The 18346-nt window shown below is 37.3% G+C and overlaps 1 protein-coding gene and 1 long non-coding RNA gene across 2 annotated transcripts in view; both read right to left on the bottom strand.

The window, feature by feature from the left end:
* The window catches only part of Rat1 (5'-3' exoribonuclease 2 Rat1), a 30403-nt gene extending 14511 nt beyond the window's left edge, over positions 1 to 15892 (bottom strand). Inside the window, exons 1-15 of the mRNA XM_071783009.1 lie at positions 15657 to 15892; positions 14662 to 14789; positions 14419 to 14530; positions 14167 to 14340; positions 13783 to 13945; positions 13233 to 13693; positions 12514 to 12720; positions 12165 to 12305; positions 11878 to 12041; positions 11583 to 11751; positions 11418 to 11507; positions 11038 to 11194; positions 9916 to 10144; positions 9596 to 9802; positions 9039 to 9115 (exon numbers count right to left, since the gene is read on the bottom strand). Of these exons, the coding sequence (XP_071639110.1) occupies positions 9039 to 9115; positions 9596 to 9802; positions 9916 to 10144; positions 11038 to 11194; positions 11418 to 11507; positions 11583 to 11751; positions 11878 to 12041; positions 12165 to 12305; positions 12514 to 12720; positions 13233 to 13693; positions 13783 to 13945; positions 14167 to 14340; positions 14419 to 14530; positions 14662 to 14789; positions 15657 to 15731 (2554 nt within the window). The 5' untranslated portion in view covers positions 15732 to 15892. The remainder of the gene's footprint in view (positions 1 to 9038; positions 9116 to 9595; positions 9803 to 9915; positions 10145 to 11037; positions 11195 to 11417; positions 11508 to 11582; positions 11752 to 11877; positions 12042 to 12164; positions 12306 to 12513; positions 12721 to 13232; positions 13694 to 13782; positions 13946 to 14166; positions 14341 to 14418; positions 14531 to 14661; positions 14790 to 15656) is intronic.
* Positions 15893 to 16934: 1042 nt separating this feature from the next.
* LOC139816108 (uncharacterized) lies at positions 16935 to 18070 on the bottom strand. Its single transcript, XR_011732942.1, has 3 exons — positions 17769 to 18070; positions 17602 to 17685; positions 16935 to 17511 (listed from the first exon to the last, which is right to left on the bottom strand). It is a non-coding gene; the product is annotated as an uncharacterized lncRNA (long non-coding RNA).
* Positions 18071 to 18346: the final 276 nt, after the last annotated feature.

Genomic DNA, 18346 nt, shown 5'->3' on the forward strand with positions numbered 1-18346 from the left:
AGCCACCGAGAGAGAAATGGTATTGTTCAGGCGGTCTATATATACGTAAAAAATCGCTCACTGCGGCGGCGGCGCCTACAAAAATCCGATTCGCCGGATGATCCTCACCGTTTGCTACGGGAGGGCACAATAGAGGAGATTGAGAGAGTGGTGAAAAACTGAAGAGGAGAGGGAGCGGGAGAAAAGGGAAAGAAGTCCCGAATTCTTATCCACAATCCTTGTTCCCTCACTTCGCGCGGAAATGAGGTGGAAAACCGCACCCTCCTGGGATCGACTCACCTTTTCTTTACTTTTCCAGGAGGATACTAACGTCGGATTTCGAGCACTACTGCGGTTCCCCGATATTTCAAACGTGTCCGAATCACGGAGCGGGTTCTCGAGGCAACCGAGCGCGAGAAAATTGTACCAAACTGCAAATGAAAAAAGAAACGTTCACGGGGCCGAGATTCCGCCCGCGAGAAAAAGGAAAAGAACGCGAAGATGGAATATTACGTTTTTAGAGGAAAAGATCATATATAGTTCGTTTTATAGCGAGGGACGCGCGTACGAACCTTGAAAAATTGGCGATTAAGTGTTAATGATATGCGAAGCTTTCCATGAAAAATGAAATGAAATTTAAAAAATTTGACGACAGAAGTCTTTATTTAACAGTGATCTTTTGAAGCGAGCATTCCCGGACGTACGTTCACCCCGGAACCTTTTTTTTTATTATTCAAAATGATATTTCCTATTCGATTTCGAGCTAGTGTCCTCTCGTTTGGTTAGTACCCTGTAGAGTTTTTATCGTGGAAACGAGTGTGCGCGTACCGAGGGGCGCGAGAGCTCGTCGACATTTTTGAATTAATCTCATTCGACTGCTCCCTTTATGCGGTTGGCTCTCCCTCATATATCCCGTGGCGAGTCGTTCCTGGCCACGTCGTGGCTTCAAGGTTAATTGGAATGAAAGCGAGAAAGGAAAGAGCACGGCCGAAGGAAAAAGGGGATGCTACAGAGGCGAGTCGAAAGTCGACAATGAGTTTTCTTACGATCGGCGAATTTTCTGCTAACTCGCTCCTCAATATGTAAAAAATTAAGAGAGTTTAAACGAGTTTAAACTGCTAGCCACAAGAGAACTGCTAAAAATTAGGCGTTCGAAAACTTATACGCTCTCGCGAGGCACATAGTCAATAAAAGTTAAAAGATTTACCATTTTAAACGTACAAAACACGTACAAAACTTTGTATATATTGGTATATTGCAATGTTTCATATGTCTTTTTCATTACTTTCTTATCATTTCCGAACATCCGTCCAGTCAGCATCGCGCAATTCTACCTTCAAAGGTGCAATAAATAGGAATTTTGCATCTGCTTGTTCGTATATTTCGAGTAAAGAAACAATTGCAAAAATGTTACATTAGTGTGCGGTGAATCTTTTCCAAGTTTCTTGTCATTTAAAGTGAAAATGACGAGTCACGAATGGCTGAGAGTGAGCTCAAGATTTCCCTGATTACGTTTTCTTTACACAATAACACAGGTTAAAGACAAATAATAGATAAAAATAAACAGGTTGAAGTAGAAAACGATTGTCACATCCAATTCGTCCTCACAGTGATTGTAGTGTCGGTGGCGCATCATCCTGCACCGGAGCCTCGGGATATCACGAAGAAGCGAGGGTCGCGAGAGAATAAAGAGAAGGAAATTAGGGTGCGGAACAGGTGTACCGCTTGATCTAGAAGCGGGGTTGTCCTTTCATAGTCTCTCGGATATACGGACCATTTACCTTTATGCGGTATTACGCGCGAAGAAGCGAGAGGAAAGGCCCATTCACATAAACCGGCTGAACGAAACGCAATCTCCCCCTCCCTCCCCCCCCCCCACCCCGAAATCGCAACCTGCGACCTCTCGTCTTGAGTAAACTATGGTAAACAGTCAATTATCGAGGACATTCGTTTCTTCGAGTCAGGTCATGAGATGTAATTCGAGACGACCGCGACGCTGCGCTGCAGTGTAAGCGAAACTGGAAATCAACGTGACGAGGAATTGCACGTGACGCGACGGATCTGGAAAGGATTGGGTGAATTTTCTCGAACGAAAAATCGAAGCCCGGCGGCATTTCGGGACGACAAAAAGTTTCAAGATTCTTCGCTGCTTCACCGTTAAATTATAACGGAAGCGAGATATCGCGTAAGATTATTTTTTCTCAGCAATATACGAGAAATAGATTGATATCTTCTCGCATGCCACTCAAAATATTCATCAGTACAGATCGAATCATTTCGCAGATCTCCAAAGTTCAAGACAATTTCGAGCCAATTTCAAGCTGAGAACTATCAATTTTAGAATCTTTACTAGGTTCGTTTTAAATGAACGTTCAAAGAGGAATCTTTATTCCACTCGTGGTCACAGGACAAAACTTAAAAAGGTTTTAATTTTCGATTAGCCGCTGACCCTTCACGACACACAAATCGAAATGGTGCGCCGATATCGGGACGCTCTAATAGAATTTCATGCTTATCGAGAATTGGACGTGTCAGGGGAACCGAATGGAAGGGTAGACGGGGGTCTTTTCTGCTGGACGCGAAGTTCGGTCGAGCGAGGAATTGATAATCAAAGCAACCCCGCTAAAGATCGATTGGAGTGGCCCGTTAGATTCGAACAGCCATCCGACATCTCTTATCATATAGCTAGATATTATTATCTCAAATAAACAATCCAGGGTAAAAAAAAAGTAAAAAATAGCAAATTATTTTTCTACGATTGCAATTTCACAATAGATATTTTATTCCAAATAAATTTCACACATGATATATGAATTTCCATAAAAACTGCTCCACTGTTTTTTTAACACGAAAGCCGGCCGCATTGCGTTTCCAATTTTATCGATATTGTTACACGTATAAATTATATTATTCCTCTCTGATTCACGTGCAAATTTGCACAGGAGCGTCTTAATAAAAGTAACAGATTTCTTTAACGCGCGAGTTGGGCCATTGAAATAAAAATCTAAGCTGCTCCTTCGGAACGTTTTCACACACATTTCGAGTCGCGGGCAAAATCACGGACGCCGCCACCCTTCCTCCTCTCATTGTCAGTGTGACCCTCGCGCGTTCTTAAGCAAAAAAATGTCATCTTTGACAGAGCAGAATAGAAGTAGTCGCACGTATCCTTAAGTGACAGCGGTGCTTCCACGCTAATGAGGCGCGGCGTAATTAGTGAGACTGTCTACCGGGTGGAGTCTTGACAAGAGGACAGATCCCTCTCGACGCCCTGAGTCGCTCGTTCACCCCTCTGTTCGTCACGCATCCTCGACGTGACCCGTATGTCTTGTCAGTACAAAGAAGGGAATTCATTGTCAGTTATCAGAAATAAAAATTCAATTTCCGTCGTTTTTTCGTGAAAAAAAAGAGCGAAAGAGAAATCCCCGACATATTTTGAACATTTGAAATAGGTCAATTTACGACACAATGGGTTTTCAGCGTATTTCAATCAGTCTCTGTATACATATAGGATGCAAATAGTATAAGCGTATGAAAAGACGCGACTTATAAACTTTTGTTTCTGCCTTTGTTAAAACATTGCAAGAAATTTTATTAAAAGGTCCTTCCTACAATATTCCTTAAATATGGCATGTTTTCTACATATGCGTTAATTTTAAATTTAATTGCATATACACGTCGGTTTTTTCTGACCAATCGATTTCCTTTTTTTTCCATAAAAATGCTCGTACATTTTTTCAGAAAAATAATTCGCACGCAAGAAGGAGTTAAGGAAATCGGTGCGGTCGTCGGGCGGTGCAAGTTAGTTTTTATTAAAAGCCATTCACACAGACACGGCTATCGCGCAAACAAAATAGCTGACCCCGGCTCTCAATGGACTCTGACGAATTTCACCGAGGGTTCGCGTTCCGGCGGGTGGGTTTTGCGAGCGGGGAGGGCGGGAAGGCCGATTTAGAGCACAATGCGGCTCAATGCCGAGGAAATTAGCCGCGGCGCTGCCGGTGACGCCCGTCAACCCCATACCACGGAAAACAAGCTTCATGCCTTATGTCCCGCAGGAGCACGCCGCTCCGATATTATCACTCCCATCGACTAATTTATATCGCGTCAAATATCGTCGCCAATAAGCGACACGCGATTATCGAGATACGTCATATTTCGGTACGATCTAAGCCATCTCGCGGTCGTCGATAGAGTGTCCCAATAATTTCTCCATTATGCAACTGATATAGAGACGTTTACATTAAAACAATAAAAAAAAATGACGTAACAAAGTTACAAGATAAAAATCGCACATTACGTTGGTAAACTCGTATAAAAAATATAATCCATCAAGTTTTCTTCCTTCCGATTATTTTTTCTCATTTTCGTTATTGGTATAAAAATATAAAGGTAAAATAGAAAAGTGGGATGTCTTAGAGGATATTTCGCATATTCTATGTCAGAATATGTCGGAATAAAATGTAAAATGTGTTTCTCGTCTAATATCATAACTATTTAATATTATAATGATTCGATCATTATAATTCTGTTTAATTAAAAGAGTAAAAAATTCTCGGAAATTTTTCGTAAAAGTACAAGCGTGTAAATTCACACGGAAAAACATTTAGCTTCTAGTTTTTGATAAATTTAACTTAAAAATGAAAAAATGAAAGATGACAGAAAGATAAAGAAAAATGCGGATGTTAAAAACGTAAAAATGAAGGAGAGAATACACGCGCGCGTGATTGAAATCGAAGAGCATAAAAGACACTTGAATATCATCACACATATGACGTAATTAAGTATCTGAAGAGAATAACTGTAAGGCGAATATATGGCAATGAGAGATTGGAGATATCGATAATGTTGGTCAAGTATTTATTGACCGTGAAATCACGCGTTATTAAGTAATCGAAATGCGAATCCGACGCTATCGTGAAGCGTAACTCCTCTCTCCCTCTCTCTCTCTCCCTCTCTCTGAAAAACCAAGTCAATGGCGATTAAATTTCCGCCTGTCTTTTGGCGTCAAGGATTATCAAATGTTCCTCTCATCGCCGTCTCGAAGCGAGGGTCAAAAGAGAACTGTGGACATTGACTGCCTGCCAAGATCCGAGGGATAAGTTCGTCATTGCACGCGTAGGTGAATGGAACCCGTCTTTAATGGGGATCCCATGATGCGCAGGTAGATAAACGTACCGTGAATAGGCCGCGGGTCTGAATGAATGGTTAAAGAAACGGCAGAAGAGAAGACGCGCTTCTTTCGCTCCTGTCTCCCTTCACTCCGCGTCTCTCTTTCTCTTCTTTAAGAATTCTTCACGCGTGCACTAAGCACTTATGTGCTTAGTATATCCGTTTTCCGGTAAAGTTAACACTGGAAGCTACGTCGCTGTAATTAATTTTCGCACCAGCTTCAGCGGCCTCGTAAAAACATACTCATGCTTAGAACGCCTAATAGAACAGCAAAGTTTTACTGTACGAACAATGATCGTGTATCTCGTGCACGAAATCGTCAATTGTCATTTTAAAAATTTTATATTCATTTAACCAGTTTTCAAAGACATAAAGGTACCAAATAATCCAAGATTTTGTGAGCTGTGACAAAATGTAAATTATTTTAAAGGCTTAGACATTTTATTTTTCTCCTTCGGCGAAAAGGAATTTTCCGATATATTTGCTAATCATACGGATAAAAATATAATCATTAGTACCTTCAAAATATGATCTCCCGCAGAAATAAAGATCGCTTAATGATGCTTTGCTTTTTAAAATAAAGAAGGAAGGAGGAAGAAAATGTTATTTTATGTGAAATTTAATATCATATCCGCGATCAAATAAATAATATAATTTCACTTGTTAGAAGATCATAGTTGATCTTAAAATAACGCTGCAATCTCGCGCATTCAAATGCATACATCGCGAAATATAGGGAAGCGATGTATCGAAAGAGTTGAGAGATAATTTTCGAGGACTTTTACTGGGTTCAAGATGGACTGTATCATCGGCGTCTCTGTCACGGTAGCCGTACAGATCCGGAGACTCGTCTTATGCCCAGTCTCTACACAATTCGAGGCTCTGCCTCTGCCGTTGCTGCGCTGCTGCTGCCGCTGCCGCTGCTACACGAGTGTTTGCAGTCCACTCGAAACCAGTCCCGGACGAACAGTCGCGCACGTGTGTGCGTATATACGAATGTGCGTGCGTGCGTGCGTGCGGAGAGAGAAAATGGATGGGAGATGAAAGTAGACGAAGATATAACACCGACAGCACCGCGAGGCCAGAAAGGTTGCTTAATTTGTCTAACGAGGGCTCCCTGCACCTGTCATCTGGACACGGAGATGGACGAGCGGACAAAGTACGGCCATCCCCCGTTGGCCGAGCTCCGCTCCTCCCAGGGAAGATATACCGTTTACTTGTTTATTCGCTCGCCTACGTCGTTTCGCTACTTCAACATCGTCAGATTGCGCATACCGGGTTAATAATGCACAACGCGAGCACGCTCATGCCGCACGTATATACAATAGGGAATCTACGCGTAAGGACGCATTGAAGTGGTGCGCAGCGATTAATATCAATCTGTTATTATGATTAATATATAAATAAATGTAATAAATATTGTCGGGATCACAAGGATGCAAAGTGCGATACAAGACGAATAAACGTGAAATAAACGAAAAAATATCAATGTCGATTGCAGTAGTGTTCGTTTAATTTCTTTTTGATTTATTTCCGATTATTAATTATTTAGTTGATTATATTCTGCGTTGACAATATTCCATGATAATTTTAAGAGCGACTACGAAGACAAAGTCTCTATCGTATTTCTGAAATAGGCTCTCAATATTTGAGACATGTGTGCTCTAATTCTGAATTAATTTCCTTCAAATCTTAAATACTTAGCCGATTTAAATTCCAGAAGCAATTTTAGAGTTTCAAATTCGAGCTAATAAATAAACTGTTAAAGTAACGCGTCTGCGAGGAAGAAGACGCGAGGTTCTTGCGTTTTTCGCCAAGAAAACCATTTCGTATCCTCGACACTTACTCTCTCGAGGGTTCGCTTCTGTCTGTGCGTGGCGTTTACTCCCCTCGGTAAATCAATCACACACGTTCATACCCCATATAACGTTTTGTTTTTATGTTCGCGCGTAAAGACGGTCGGCGATAGAGCCGGGGCCTAACGCAACACAGGAATGAGGTATAAGAAAACGTAAGGTATAACTTATAAGAAAATATACACATAATATTATGAATAAGATAATCATTATAAAAAAATAACCAATCGAATAGTAAATTAAATGTAAAACGGATCAATAATTCAACAAATGGAATAAAAATAATATTCTTGCTATTAAAGACATCTTGATTTATCAAAGCAAATATTATTGCAATGTGCATGAGTCTCTCTTTCTCTCTTTCTCGTAAGAATTCTCATCTCAGATTAAAATAAAGACCGAATAATAAAGACTTTTAATATTAGATAGATCGTTTAGAATTGCGTATTATCAGAATGTGCGTTATTGCAGTGTGTGGACTCCCCTTAATTTATTCAAAATATTCTCATAGTCCCAACGATAGGTAAATTGTTTAGCAAACAAAGTACTCGGGCATAGATTGTTATAGGAAACATTTGCCATCGCTCCTGCGCGCATTCTGAATATTACAACAGCTTTTGTACGAACGAACGTATATCGGGGAACGCGGCGAAAACGTGGGAGAGGAGATCGGGGGAGAACGCGATGCGCAGGAGGGGGGCGGGACGACGGTAGGCACGTCCGCTAATTGGATAATTACGGAGTGCGCCGCGTTTGTTTTATAATTGGGCGAAACCGGGGAACCGTCGCTGCCTCGACGTGCCAAACAACAAAACGGCCGGAGTCACGCTCTACGTGACGAACTACCCTCGGAGCTAATCCAGGAGCCGAAGGGTCCCTCGGCTTCCCGCGGCCCCCTCCCCCCCCCCTCCGGCCCCTACGCCCATGCCGCCCCCGCTGGCTCGTGCTTTCGAGCCCTCCGCGCCAGCCCAACGTCAACCACCCTCCGACTCGCCGGCGATTCATCGTTTGTCCACCTACCAACGGTTCACCACCGCCCACCTTAGTGACACGAGCGGCGTGGGGCAACTCGTCGTGCTCACCTCCCTCCCCCTCCGATTTTACGAAAAGATAAAATAGAATGTAATTTAGATCTAGATCGTTCAACATTCCTTTATTGAGAAGACACCTTTCTACATTGGAGTATTTTGAGAAAAAACAAAATTTTTTTACGTTGGGTGAAAGAAAGAGTAAACTGGAAAGTAACCATTCCTCCAATCGCGACAAAGAAATGACAGAATCAGCGAAATTCCGCGGTTTGATACAAATAATCTTGTTAGCAATGATTTCCTCTTTCAATCGTAATTAAAAGACAAAATGATGTCGATACGAATAAGAGGAGCAACGAAAACCTGTGCTCGATCTCGCCCGACGCCGTCGAACCCGAAGAAGTCGCGTGCGCGCGCTTTAATTCGACTCTTCTAATCTCGGTATTGTCAAAAGAACAAGGGGGTAAAACAAGTAGTGGGAGAAACTGGTCCCAGTTAGAAAACGATTGACTGACTGACTGACTGACTGATTGCGAAACGCTCTTTCGTTAGGGTCGCAACGCGAGAGCCCTTCCCGACCCTCCAGTTCAATCCCTTCCCTCGCACGGCGTTTCGGTCTGAGCGTAAACACGTCTCGTGCATCACCTAACCAACATCAAAAGTCCTAGATGAGATATCTATAAGGCGCAATAAGCGTGGAAAAAATCGAAAAACGGTGTTAACGCGACGGCGGGAATTAAACATTTCGTAATTACCCCTAATATTAATTTTTTACGATTTCGTTCGTTTAAGAACTTCGAAATATTAATATAAATTTTTCTAGTACATAATTCCGTGCTTCAATTTTAATAAAAACTGAATCTGTGCAATTACGTCAATGAAAAGCTACTTAAAGTATTTTAAGCGTACTTTTCATTATTTTTCCATCTTCAATGTTTACATGTCTGGTAGACGTATCACTAACTCCTAACGCGAGATGCATGCGTACAAAAATTAAACGACTTACCATGAAACTGCTGGTATAAATTCACTGGCGGGGGAATATTCGCATACGAAGCCGGTCTGTTGTGGTTCATGTGATGACTGTAAAAGAACAATTTGTTTAATTTTTTTATCTTACTTAATATCTGCATTCGCGCAATTATGTGATAAAATATTTCAATAATAAGTGAAACAAGACCGATATATGATGTACAAATTATAAAATATTTTATTACAAAAAGAAATAAAATTATTTCTTTAATTTAAAAAAATTATACATATACGTATCTATATTAAATACTAATCCGTAAGAATATCATAAAAATTTTGAAAAAAGAGTCGTAAACTATCTCGGATTTAAATTAAGACGCTGCATTTAAATTCATGTTATGATAAAAACTAATTGCAAATTGTCAACATGGCAAATATTTTTATTACAAATATCTTTTATGCATCTTTTGTTTGAAGCGATAAAAGAAAAGCGAAAGAGGAGCAAGGGGATTCTAGATACACGAGATATATTTGTCGGTAAAAAAGTACACGGCAAACGAATTAATCGCAGCGATTAATAGTAATACTCACTCGAGCATCCTGTGCCCTGCCTGTCCCAACGAAGCTGACTGCGTAGAACGAGTGAAACCGATTTGCGGCGTCCACTGGCTGCCGTTTTTGCGATTCATAGCTTCAAAATCTTGCGGCTTCAGGACGCGCGGCGGCTCCTTGGCCCCCTTTAGCTTGCGAGCCAGGAAAACATAATTGCCACCATACTTGGGATCCTTGTACTTGATACTGTAAACCAAGGGAAAGGACATCCAGTCTCTTGTTTATCTTTCATTGTCGGTAACGGTAGGCAATCATATTTTAATTTGATTTAAAAAGATTTGCGTAACATATATACGAACCAATACACTTTGTTGTTTCTGACCGGTAAACCTCTCACGGGTGAAGGTAACGTGCCTCCGTCGCTCACACAGTCCTCCGATAGGACCACGGTGCCTCGCATCCCATTTATACTTATCTCGACCTCCTTATCGAACCCTATGCGATTCGTGTACAGACCTTTTATAAAGTCGTAACCCTTATTCTCCATTCCGACGTACAGTCGGTCGTCACCGCGAATGTTTCTCTTTTCTAAAAATGGAAATACAATATGAGATAAAACTAGGAATATAATACTCGATACATGCACGTATAAATGCGTATATTACAATTACACCGTTCCGCATCTCGACTTTAACTTGAAAATATTCGAAATGTAAACGTAACTCTTTTTCTCGCAACAACAATAGACAAGAATTTAAGTGGGGAAGGGGGACGCGTCCGGCGTCCCTCGAAATCTCCCTGAAGTTATCAGGAGAATGCATCGCAACGAGGTTGTGTGATCCGATTCAAATTTCGCACTAGCCCCTAACATCGTGAAGTTAGCTCTTGAAATTCAAATTTGCAGTCTACTGCAGGAGGCGCCAAATTTTAAATTGGATTTAATTAGTGCTACGTTGCTCACGTTGTCCCGGGCAAAATATTATTAAATAAAAATATTATTTAAAATACTCGATCCTGGGTAAATTTTCGTGATCCGGAGATCCCTACTGGCAATCGTTCAGATATAAATATTTAAATAAACTTTTTGTAACGTAATATTATAGATTCATGTAAAGTATTATTATTTAGACTTATTTGTTTCATAGATGTGCATTTAGTAGCGTAATAATATTATATATTGCTATAAAGCTGATCATTTTTCCTCGGTTATTATTTGAGTAAATATTCAAATATGTGGATGATAACTGTAGAAATGTAATTTTAAACAATATTTTATAATTATATTCATAGTTATTCATTAATTTGTATATTAAACATATTATTGTGTCATAGATGTGAGCTCTCCATATCTACTAAATATCTAGATCGCCATAAAATTAATACTACGTCGCAAGTTAATTATCTAATCTATTGGTAGTCATGCAAATTTGCGTGAAGCAATCGGTCTTATCGTTAGTTTACGAAACATTTGTATCACTCACTTTCTGCCTCTGTTAAACTGTCGTAAAACGGTGCCAAAGCCTTGAACAATCTTTTCTCGTCAACAAATGGCAGCAAAGCTACGCCTTGCCAAGCAAATTTCTTTCCATTCAAGTCGATTTTAAAATCTTCTGGATAAAAATCAATGATTGGAGATTTCTGTAAATAAACATTGGATAAAAAACGTTAAAAGAAGATACTAAAGTACTATCTGCTAAAAGTAAATCTACTAAAAGCACTAGCGGTTGTCTAATTCAACTGTACAATAATTAAATTTCTTAGCACTTTATTTTAATACTCCCACCCAGTTTAATCGTTTCAATTTAAAATAAATTAATATCATATTTTCCCTTTTTTCTGATCATAATAAAAATATACGTACTGGATCCGTCATTAATTTCGCCCATGGCTCAGGCACGTGTTTTCTGCTAGCAGCAGGAAATACACCCATCAATTGTTCTAACGGACGAAACTGTAACAAAATATCATTAAATCATGCACGTTTGTAAATTACGCTTACACTTTGCAAAGAATATGCAATACTAACTGGTACAGTGTCTTTCTCAAACTCTGTAGAAAGACCTCCAATATTAATAAAGTCGCTTGCAAATGGCGCATAATGATACGGGAAATACCAACGCCACGACGCACAACCTTGATAATAATATCGCAAGACCCAACATAAACCTCGCACGTATTGTAAAGCGACGTTATTTCTACAAGCAGGCAAATAAAACCAGATTAATATGAGATCACGCACAATCCTCCGAAGTAAATATTATCTTTCAGAAATAAAAGCAACGTTTGCGTATAAAAATTATTCTATTTCCATTCATCATTACCTAAATGCGAGATTATCGGCAGATACGTCGAATTTAGATTCATAATATCGATCTTTAAAACCATCCTCCCAAAGTCGCACCTCATCGTGCGCCTGGTCATCATCCGATTCATTGCTCGGCGTAACTTCATCAATTTTACGTTTCTGGCCTCTATTGCCTGTATTCTAGTAACAAAATTTAGAATACATAAATATTATACTACACATACACGCGAATGTACTAAAAAACGGTCTCGAAAATTTAAGAACATGTAATATTCATTGTGTTAAAAAAATGAAATTGAATACCTCAGGTTTTAGCATGCTTTCTAAGGCGTTATTAGTGTTCGTCTTTTCGGCAGCATTCGTATTATAATTTCTACCCTGTACACGCATTTTATAAGCTTCATAACGTGCATTCTCTATAGGTTTTACTGGTTGTCCAAGGGCCTGTAAAGATTATAACGATATATACCTATATTGAAAATCGTATGTCACATCTCAATCACAGAGTCAAAAATTTAATAATAAATCTTTTCTTAGCAACATTTGGATGAAGCTGACAATTTTCAAAAACTTTGTTTAGAAAAATTTGAATTAAATCAGTTTAGTTTAGTTTCTTATAAATGTAGAGTACATAATAAAATTGAAATCTTACAGTGGGTGCAAATTGACCTGCAGGAATCCATGTCGGTTTAAAACTACTGATAATTTCGTTTCTTTTCTTTTTGTCTTTTTCACGTTGTTTAAAAGCCAATTCATTTTGTTGCCTCCTTTTAAAGATCTCATCTTCTACATCACCAAGATCTGACATTATCAATTGTACGCGATCTAAATTAACATCGCCGCTATCTGTTAAGAAACCCTGCAAATAATTAAAAAAAATTACTTACTGTAAAAAAATTTGCTTTAATTTATTTGATATTAACATTTAAGAGACAATAGGTCTGTTTGTTTTCGTTGCATTTCTAAACTAGCACAACATAGCGCAATAAGTTAGAGTGAAACATATACATATGTGTTCTTTCATTTTAACTTATTGCACTAGTTCAGAAGTGCAGGGAAAACAAACAAGTCTATTTTCATAAATTTATAGAATTTAATTAATTACAGATATATATATATATATATATATATATATAGAATATTTTTTATAGCTCTAAAAATAATTAACTCAGAAAACTTAGCATGAATTAATTATTATATATAACACAAATAAAATATCTACAAAATATATCTTAATTCTGTTTTAACATAATATTTAACAACTATATAAAGTATATTGTAAAAGGGTACAATTTTGTTAATCAGAGTTGATAAAGATATAATTTTGCAATTATTAATTTATCATCTTGTTTTGTAAGAAATATTACATACTCCTGTTTTATATACTGCTTTTTTGTATAGAGCAACAAGTCTGTCAATTGCGCCTTCTCTAATTTCCAGAGAAGGGAGATGAGGTAAAAAATCGTTTCCCACGAAGAAACACATAAACACCCAATCATCGATAGCTCGCTCAAAATCATACTTGAATGGTAGATTTGGCATAGACAACTCTCTTTCTAAATATTCTCTGAGAACATTTAATCGCACGAATATGAACTGGCATTCGGATCCGTATACGTTTTCCTCCGGCTTTTGGCTCGGTTCCGCGCCTACACAGTCACGCATTTCATGCCCCAATTGACCACATATATCGCAAGGCTTTGGCTTATTTGGCTTAAATTCCTCGCGAATAATAGTAAAATTAGGTTCGTGTGTAGCGAGACCCAACATAATCAAATCGGCATCCGCTCCGCATAAAACATGTTGCGTATTAGGATCGTGATCGGGTTGTGCTATAACACATAAAAAAAAACCACAATTTTTTATTTGTAGCAAAGCTATGTGATCTGCGCATATAAAATAATCTTATATACAAGCTTACCTCTTTGTCGCCGTATAAAATCCATTATTTTATGTTCTCCTTCACCGGGAACATTAGCATCACTTAATATTACTTTAATATTCCTCCAACCTGGGTCATTATTCAAGCGATCATGAATGTAGTAATGCAAGCATGCCGATAATCTCGCCATAAATGGTGTGCCCTGGAATATGAAACGTTTGATATACCTATACATTACGCAACTTTACAGTTTACTCAAATCAATCAATATTTTTCAAAATTAATCAATGACAATTAATAACAAAAAATTCCGTTCCGTTTGTCAAAAAATATAAAATTAATAATTAAAATTAACAATTAATTTTAATATTTTTATACATATTTTAAATTCTGTTGATTTTATTATATTCAATTGTTACAAACCGGCGTAATGCAGTTACTATCGAAATGCGCTTCCTTCGGTTTTTCCGGCGGTAAAGATGCCCCTTTGAGAGACAATTCGGAACGTATCCTCTCTATTTCATTAATCTTTTCTGTTGTTTCTTTCGATGCACGAAATCGTCGAGATCTTTGTTGATTCATCTTAGCTCTGGGCGCCTGCACAACAACGCATTGCTCATTATAATTATTCCATTAGTATTCTTTTCTGAATATAATATATGTAAAAACACTTACGACTCCGTCAATCGCCATGTAAAGCAACTTCCTTGGTCTGACGATACGAAACAATCTGTCGATACACTCGAAAATAGCCTCCATCATTTCATCTTCATCCTTGGGAGCCGGCCTATATTTCACACAAGCACAGTATCACATAAACAATTCCTCATAGATTTATTTATAATACAATTCATTAAAAAATTATTTATATTATACATATATAAATCATTTCTTACAACATCATGTTTTTATACTCACTTGTCCTCTGGATGCGTACAGGGGTGAATTATACCGTTCATGTCAAGATATAAATTATCAAATTCTACCCCGTTTGGATTCGGCTCCGCTGAATTCACAGGAATGGATACTCCATCTGGAGTTGCTGTCTAGGAACGTAAAATATCAAAATTTTATAATCTTCATTATGTAAACCATCGGTAGAATGTCACTAAAATGGATTGCTAAACTTTGGCAATAAACTTTAATTCATCTTAAGTGCAAGTAATTCGTATGACGGTAAATCCAAAAACGTATACCTATCAACCATTTTTTATCTGAGCCAAACATTTGCAAGAATATTTGGTATTTTAATTATAGGTATAAAACTAAATATATATAATATTTAAATTAAATATTTTCTTTTACATATTAGTCTATCTCATGAACGTTCAAATATTGACACAAGAGTCTAAAATGAAATCTTTTACTTATTTTAAATTGTTTGTTTAAAAATAAACAAATTAAATTATATAATATTAAAAACAAAGCACATAGAACCAAATCAAATCTGTTAAATTCTAAAGAAATCTTTCCAAAGAAACAAACAAAAAATCTTTATAATTATGAAAGTTACACAACACAATTTTCCACAAGGAGAAAATCCTTCTCCTTACAATTTAAGACCTTAGATATACAAACAAAATGTGAAAATTGTTTAAATACATAAAAATTACTGAAAAATTTTAATTTCACAGATATTGAATTTGATAAACGGAAGAAAATAGAGGATTATAATAATCGTTCTGAAAAGTTTCGTCAAATTAACCATGCGGTTAAAAATATAAAAATTAATTAAGAGAGACTTTTACACGTTCACGTTCATAATAATGCACATTGCAATTAAAAAATGCGCGCGATTTATAAACGCAGCGGTTTATCGAAAGAAACTGAATTTCAGAAAGCAAGATGCGAGTAATTTCACTGCAAATGTGTAAAACGAAGGGGAAAACTTCTTTGGGAGGTTTATAACCTACCTTCTGCTCGATGCACTCGACGATCACGGAGGGATACTTGCGGCTTAACCAACGAAAAAATGCCGGGACACCCATCCTTCGTTTCGGAATTCACTTGACAATATTACGAAAACCTCGAATTAACAGTCACGGCACAATCGTGTCATATTATATCAACTGCATATCGTCTAACCTAAATCTGGACGAGATGGACGCGGAGTACGCAGTTGGTTAGGGTTCTTGGGCTCTGGTTGAGCATGAATTTAATATTATACCGTGATACGGAACACGAGATACGAATTCATGCCACTCGGCTTTTAATGGCTCCTGCACATAGGACGCGGCAACGCGGCATTGCGGCAACGCGGCACCGCGGTAACCAATTACCGTCTTGCCTTTCCGTTCTACTTTTGAAGTAGTACGGAAAGGCAGATGGTGATTGGTTACCGCAGTGCCGCGTTGCCGCAATGCCGCGTCCTGTGTGCAGAACGCCACTCGTGGAAAAATGGCGCAACGTTTTTTTTTAATTTATGTACTTTGATATCGCAGATTAGTATTCAGCGATCTAAAAAACGACTTGAGTTTAAATAATATAATTGAAAAATATTTCATAGATTTTTAATGATTTATGTAAATCGCAACTTTGATGCTATGTTAATCATTGATAATGTTTTTAATTTAATCATAACCGACACACAAATTTCTTTTAAGGATTTTGAAAGTCCTGACAACATACTTAATTTTTATTGCAATAAAATATGTAGTAATATGCCAAGATACCCTGAAATGGCTCTTTTTTGCAACTTTAACTGAAAATTTCTCAAAATTGTGACATGATAAAATTGATAAACGGGATTATATAGTGCTAAAAAAACTATGGGAAACGATTATTCTCGTACTTATGCTCGAAACAAAGTAATTTTTTATTATAGAATGTGTAAATGTGTGTAATAAAGGGAACATTTCGGGGATTCGTACCCTCTGCTATTAAAGAATCTACATCATTACGAGATATGGCCTTCTCACAATTAAGAAATGCGGTATAATCAGAAATTAATTCGGTCAATTAGAACTTAGAACTCGCTTTTGGTTTCCTAAACTCCTAAAGAGAAAAATAAAATACTTCTAACTGATTTTGAACTGGCAAATAAAATAATCGCAGCAGCATGCAGATTGCATAATTTTATAATAATAAGATACAATATAAACATAATGGATGAAAAAAAATGTACATCTCAATGAATAAAATAAAGAGAAAAAAAGAATAAAAATTTTGGAGGGTACAGAAAAGCGTAGAAATATTGTTGCTCAGTTTTAATTACTAAATAAAGAATACGCAATTTATAAACATGTTATGTATATTGTAAAAAAATATTTAAATATTTACGTAAGTAAATACGAGTTAAATTTTAACCTTTTCCGTTTCCTTGTAACTTAACAATTAATGCTTTGAATATCTTATTTGTTTCTGCTTGAAGACGATTATTTTCTTCTATAGCTATTGTTAGTTTATTGATTGATTCTATTTCTCGTTTTACGCACTCAATCCGGTTCTCTCGTAATATGTGTCCAATTTCTGCACCTTCCTGAAAGATGTTGTTCATAGTTTCGTACCATTCCCATAATATACGTCTATGACCTACAGTATTTTTCTTATTATTATCTTGTATCGTTTTGTACGTATGTTTCATATTTCGCATTTTGCGATCAAGCATATCTATCGTAATACAATGGCCCTTCTTTGCAAAATCTTGTTTGATCTCTTCCCATACTGTCCTCTTCCTTAACTTGGGATTGCGAAAGTCGTTTTTCCTGTTTGCATAACATTCTAGTAGTAGTTTTGTCTTTTGTCTGGTCCAAACGAAAGTCTTATCAGCTGTTTAAAGCAAAAATAATAACTTTGTATACTACAAATATAATTCAGATCAAAAAGTTAGGTTAGGTTATTAATAATGTATATACATACCTTCGTCTGATGTTGATCCTGTTACTTTCGTTACTTTTTGCTGTGAGAAATTCTTCTTCAAATAATTTTGAACGAACTCGATATCTACAAAATGATTGTTTCTATTAGTACACAATCGAATACAATAATAGTAAATATTCTTTTTTTACATAAACAATTCTACATACCCATTTGTAACTTATTATGTATTTCTAAGGTGTCTGTGATATTATATACGACGTTATTATAACGGTATTGAGCTTCGTATAATGCTGGATTTTGTGGAACACTATCAGCCTCTCGTTCACAGTCTTTCGTACAATATTTATGATCAGCCTCCATATTTATCACCTGTTTATCGATTTACAAGCCTTTCACGCGTACTACTCAGCGTCTCAAGCGTAGTCAGCGTACTTTCCTTTCTCTGACCCGAGAAAGATGATAACCGTTGAGAGCGTTGAGTAAACGTGTTGCAACGTTGCTGCGTAGCGTTTCAGCAGAAAATCACTAATCGCTTACTAAGCGCTTTATCTTTGTTCTGCTGAACGCGCGCAATAATTTTCGAATCTTCCGCGATTTCATTATTTTTTACATTCGAAAAAAAATATTATTAGCATTTACTAAGAAATTAATTTCTCGTATGCGTTTTCAAAAGTTAATTATTTCTTATAGCGAATTCGGACGCTTGCACTAGTGCACACTGAGTGCGCACTAAGGCTTGTTCTTAATCAATTATTATATTTACAGATCATCTTAAATACTTATT

This window comes from Temnothorax longispinosus, chromosome 7 (genome assembly GCF_030848805.1).
Source record: "Temnothorax longispinosus isolate EJ_2023e chromosome 7, Tlon_JGU_v1, whole genome shotgun sequence".
Taxonomy (NCBI): Eukaryota; Metazoa; Arthropoda; class Insecta; order Hymenoptera; family Formicidae; genus Temnothorax; species Temnothorax longispinosus.